This window comes from Sprattus sprattus, assembly GCF_963457725.1.
Source record: "Sprattus sprattus genome assembly, chromosome: 2".
NCBI lineage: Eukaryota > Metazoa > Chordata > Actinopteri > Clupeiformes > Clupeidae > Sprattus > Sprattus sprattus.
The window spans coordinates 40,723,691-40,729,981 of NC_137921.1; the positions used below are offsets into that span (position 1 = coordinate 40,723,691).

The 6,291-nt window shown below is 44.9% G+C and overlaps 1 protein-coding gene across 1 annotated transcript in view; it reads right to left on the bottom strand.

Annotated features, from left to right (window-relative positions):
- Window positions 1-3,513: 3,513 nt before the first annotated feature.
- ankmy1 (ankyrin repeat and MYND domain containing 1) overlaps window positions 3,514-6,291 on the bottom strand; it is a gene marked incomplete at both ends in the record, with an annotated part of 33,581 nt that continues 30,803 nt past the window's right edge. The window contains one exon of the mRNA XM_080860216.1: window positions 3,514-3,647. Coding sequence (XP_080716342.1) covers window positions 3,514-3,647 — 134 coding nt within the window. The remainder of the gene's footprint in view (window positions 3,648-6,291) is intronic.

Sequence of the window (6,291 nt, forward strand, 5' to 3'; positions counted from 1 at the left end):
ACAGTGATGGAGTGACATCTCTAACAGTGATGGAGTGACATCTCTAACAGTGATGGAGTGACATCTCTAACAGTGATGGAGTGACATCTCTTACAGTGATGGAGTGACATCTCTTACAGTGATGGAGCGACATCTCTAACAGTGAGGGAGAGCGTGATGGATTGAAATCTCTTACAGTGATGGAGTGACATCTCTTACAGTGATGAAGAGACATCTCTTACAGTTATGAAGAGACATCTCTTACAGTTATGAAAAGACATCTCTTACAGTGATGGAGAGCGTGATGGATTGACATCTCATACAGTGTGGAGTAACTTCTCTTCCAGTGACTGATAGAGTGTGGATTGTTTTCTACTTTATAGTAATGTTTAGTGAGATCTTACCTCTGCTATTGAATTGTACCTTTTTAATGTTAATTAATGGCACACACATATACTGTACACCCCCACACCAAATTGAGTTTACCACACACACACAGACACACTCACCAGTCTGAGTTTGCAACACACACACACACACACTCACCAGACTGAGTTTGCAACACACACTCACCAGGCTAAGTTTACAACACACACATACACACACACATTTTCAATTTTCAATCCATCTGTAGGCCCCATTTTCAGGAGGTGTTTGGCTTGGATGAGAAGTCTAGAAAGCCATAATCATTCCCATCCCCATTTACTCCATAATTCACCATGTTTGACAGATTGATAGGTGTCCTGTTCCCACTTGAATCCATCACTGACATAAGGCAGGTACTGACACATTTGAATCCATCCCTGACACAAGACAGGTACTGACACACGATCACTGACATGAGGCAGGTGCTGACACACGATCACTGAAATGAGGCAGGTGCTGACACACGATCACTGACACAAGGCAGGTAATGACACACGATCACTGACATGAGGCAGGTACTGACACACGATCACTCACATGAGGCAGGTACTGACACACGATCACTGACATGAGGCAGGTGCTGACACACGATCACTGACATGAGGCAGGTACTGACACACGATCACTGACATGAGGCAGGTACTGACACACGATCACTGACATGAGGCAGGTGCTGACACACGATCACTGACACAAGGCAGGTACTGACACACGATCACTGACATGAGGCAGGTAAAGACACACGATCACTGACATGAGGCAGGTAATGACACACGATCACTGACACAAGGCAGGTAAAGACACACGATCACTGACATGAGGCAGGTACTGACAAACGGATCAACACACACTCTCTCACACACACATCCACTCTCTCTCACACACACATCCACTCTCTCTCTCTCTCTCACACACACACACCCAGACTCTCTCTTTCTCTCTCCCATACATACATACATGTATAAAAACACACACTACATAAATACAATTGAATTGTATGCCTGTGTACTGTGAACATCTAAGCAGAGTTCTGGATGCTTATGTTATTACAACCTTATCATGCTAAAGGTTGATCCAGTGTTCCCACTCACTGAGGTGCCAGGCAGGGTAGGGTTAGACTGGTAGGGTAGGGTTAGACTGGTAGGGTAGGGTTAGACTGGCAGCACACAGCCCTATCAGGCTTGGAGGAAGGTTGCTGTAGAACTTCCATGGACACACACACACGTCTCCACATACCCTGACACACACAACACCACATACCCTGACACACACACACACACGACGCCACATACCCTGACACACACACACACGACACCACATACCCTGACACACACACACGTCTCCACATACCCTGACACACTAACACACGACACCACATACCCTGACACACACACACACACGACACCACATACCCTGACACACACAACACCACATACCCTGACACACACACACACACGACACCACATACCCTGACACACACACACACGACACCACATACCCTGACACACACGACACCACATACCCTGACACACACACACACACACACACACCACATACCCTGACACAGACACACACACAACATCACATAACCTGACAAACACACTTCTTCATGACACATTCCATGATTCACTCCTTTCCACACCCTGAGCTGCTGATGTTCACAGCACACACAAGACATGACCTAAAGCTGGAATGTGCGTGTGCAGGGATTTGGTAGTAATGCGTGTGTAATGTGAACACATACTCAAATCCAAGTGCAAGAAACACCCCTGGGATGAAGGCGGACTACTTTTTTTGCTAGTAATCAGGACTTTTCTTCAAGGGAGAAACACAAGGCCACAGGAAGTGAACAGTGTCGCAATCTGAATGTTCATTTTCTATCAGAACAACTGTGTAAGTTGCAAATATGTTTGTTGTGTGTCTATGTGTTTGTCAATATGAAATTTGGGGACAGTTTAAAAAAAAAAAAAAAAGGCTGTCTGTGTGTCATTCTTCCTCCAGCTAGATGGTTACCATGTGTGTGTGTGTGTGTGTCATTCTTCCTCCAGCGCCTAATGATTCGGTTTCAGGAATAACTGAAGACCAAGCCTGCCACACACACACACACCTGCCTCCAAACCAATCCATCTCCGCTTAGCATGCTAATTACTACTGATAGCACTCGCAGGTAGCCCAAAATTTGGTATTTAATACACAATCTATCACAGTAGCAACTTAATGAAAACCCTTACTTTCATTAGGTATGCACATAATGCCTCACATACAGGTCGAACAATGATGATTTAAGCATTGGAAATGTATAAGGCACAGTACGGTCAACTACTTGGCGACAAACTGAACTGTCACTATCTTAACTAAGGGAGCTGCAGCCGGTACGCAGACGACGTTGCTAGGCAACATCACTATCAACAGAAAGTTTTCATACAGTTAACGTGCGGAAAGGCATTTTACGGGTGTTTTTTTTTTTATGTGGAAAACTATTGGCCCTAAATAAGCCAATATTGGCATATTGTAGCAGTAGCCTATTTAACTTTCATGCCTGACTTTAATTCATATGGGGGGGGGAGTGGCATCACGATGGTTACCATCCATCGCGATGGTGGGTCAAAAATGACGATGGACTATATATTGGGAGCTGTGGACTGCCTTTGTGTAGCTAGGAGGCATTGGGAGCTGTGGACTGCCTTGGGGCAGCAGCATGAATATATTTACCAGGAGATGTTGGCCTACCAGAGGGGTAGAACCCTAACCCTACCAGAGAGAAAACTCTTGTTATTAGCAGAGCAAGTCAGTAGTCCCTGTGTGACCATGTCTGTGCCAACTTCAGAGTGAGTTTTCAGCACTTCATTGTTTGCCGATAAGATCATGTGCATCCAGTTATGTTCAGGCGCTTCAGTGGCCATGGCTGACTGACTCAGGCCTCCCACCACATCTGTTACCTCATCCAGTTCCCATGCAAGAGGCTGCTGGTTCAGAGCTTCTCATGACACAGAATGCACACACATACCTGGCTAACATACGCTGTGTTTAAGGAACATTACTGTGTTTTGTTTTACTCTTTATCTCAGGGCCATGTGATGACAAAAAATGACTTTATTAAGGAAATAATTAAATGTAGCTGTAGTTCTGTTTTGGGTCATACAGCTGTGTCTGTGGGATAGGCTTGGGCTGGTCCTTGGATCTTCGGCCCTTGAACTGGTCCCCTGAGGCATGTCGTTTCTTAGTCCACTTCTGAGTGAGGACTGTGGAGAAGAACACATGCCCACTTAGCATTCCCATAATCACTGCCCTTCCATTACTACAACATTCCCATAATCACTGCCCTTCCATTACTACAACATTCCAATAATCACTGCCCTTCCATTACTACAACATTCCCATAATCACAGCCCTTCCATTACTACAACATTCCCATACCTACTGTAAAGCTTTCCCGTACCCACAGCATAACAGCGTTTTATACAGTGGTTTCCTAACATTTCAGCAGCCCTGTGATTTATACCATTTTCCCTCATTGGGCGCCTGGTAGTTAGTAATGTGCTACTACCACCAGAAGGTGGCTGTAATGCACCTAAAAGCTGTTTGCCAACTGCCAACAGAAGAAGAATGAACGCTACTGCTAGAGACTGGACTTAACTACCACAAATGTTTGTGGAGCTATGAGTTTACGCACTATTAAACAGGACAAGCCAAATACTACTGCAGCCGTCAAAAGGCTCTTTGTGGAACTGGAACTCCTTCAAAAAAATAATCAAGAATGAGGTGCAGTGCAAACTCACAGGTAAAGTGTGAATGGGCCTCTCTCTCTCTTTTTAACTTAGCTGTTTTCAAACATGCACTGAAGTCCTGAGGTTTTACAGACATTACCCAGAGGGACTTTGTGAAAATACAAATGTCCAAAATCAGTTGGCCTGGATGTCACTGTTTGTTCAACCTCAACAAAGTGTTTACTAGCCTTAAGTGTTTGCTAAATAACTTAGCATTCAAACCATTATTGTTTATAAGTGTTTGATTAAACTTTAATCATTAAAGGATTAATTCAAACTAATTCCGGATTAGTAGAAAGGCAAAATATGAGTGCAAAGCCTCATAGACCACCAAGCCAGAGAGGATGTGCCAGGCCAGCAGTTACAGGGTTCTTGCAGGTAGCCATTTGTGTGGTGCTGTCTGTACAAACTATTTTGAGAAATGCACATACTGTTTCAGAAATATTAAAGAACATTTGAAAAACATGTGACAGCCCTTCATATGTATATGTTACCACACTATTTTGATGTCAAAATTGAAATGTAAATACATGGCCAATTGCAAAATGCATTTTAATTTGAATAGAGGCCAAAAAAACATTAAACAGTGTATCACCTAGGGAGAGGCACACCTGGGACCCATAGCAACATCCAGGGTCTGTAGCCCACACCTGGCCAACAAAGCAGCACAACAACCAAAGAACCTGAGCAGCCAACACAAAGCAGATCAGGACATGTCCCACCTCTAACCCTAACCCCACCTCTAAGCCTAACCACTAACCCTGACCCTTATGATGTGCCCTAACCCTTATGATGTGCCCTACTGCTTTGTTGCTGCTCTGTTTGCCACTTGGATGTCCTCACACCAACACATTAACATATGGGCCATTCCACGCCAACTCACCGAGAGCCTTGCAGCGCATGTCATGGATATACATGGAAGAATTCCGTTAAATTTGTCTACCATGACCAGAGAGTCAAGGCAGATATAGGCTACTGGATGTGTGGATATATTCTGTGGTGTGTGAGACAGCAAATGAAGCAAATGAAGTGTGTGTGTCTGTGGGTGGGTTCAGCATCCTCCTGTCTCCCTACCCTTGCGTCGTTCGTTTAGCTTCTCTGTGATCCTTTTTTGCTTCATGTGTGCCTTCATCTTTGTGATTAGGGAGGGCTGCTCTGGAGTCTTCACTGAAGCCTCTGCAAATGACATCAGTGTTACTGCAGTCTGCCCTGGGCTCTTACCCCCTCTAACCACTGCAGTCTGCCCTCTGCTGTTATCCCCTCTATCCACTGCAGTCTGTGCTGTGCTGTTACCCCCTCTATCCACTGCATTCTGCCCTCTGCTGTTATCCCATCTATCCACTGCAGTTTGCCCTATGCTGTTACCCCCTCTATCCACTGCAGTCTGCCCTGTGCTGTTACCCCCTCTAACCACTGCAGTCTGCCCTTTGCTCTTACCCCCTCTAACCAGTCTGCCCTGTGCTGTTACCCCCTCTACTCACTGCAGTCTGCCCTGGGTTCTTACCCCATCTAACCAGTCTGCCCTGGGTTCTTACCCCATCTAACCAGTCTGCCCTGGGCTCTTACCAGTCTGCCCTGTGCTCTTACCTCCCTCTAACCACTCCTATAAACTAGACCTTCAAACCATTTCCTTGGTCCTAAAAGCTATCACCTATGCTAGGCTTACACTTACACTAGGCTATAACTTACCTCAAGCTTAGTCCTACAGGTTATAATGTACTTCAGGCTTACACCTGCAGGCTAATACTTACTGTAGGCTTACTCTAATAGGCTACCATTTACATCAGGCTTACTCTAAGAGACTATTATATCGCCACCACATACTATTAGCTTACTCTACTTGGCCATCACATACTACAAGCTTACTATTACAGGCCATCACATACTACAAGCTTACTTTTACAGGCCATCACATACTACAAGCTTACCATAAACGGCCATCACTTACTACAAGCTCACTCTAACAGGCCATCACATACTTTAAGTTTACTCTCACAGACCATCACATACTTTAAGCTTACTCTCACAGGCCATCACATACTTTAAGCTTACTCTCACAGGCCATCACATACTACAAGCTCACTCTAACAGGCCATCACATACTTTAAGCTTACTCTTA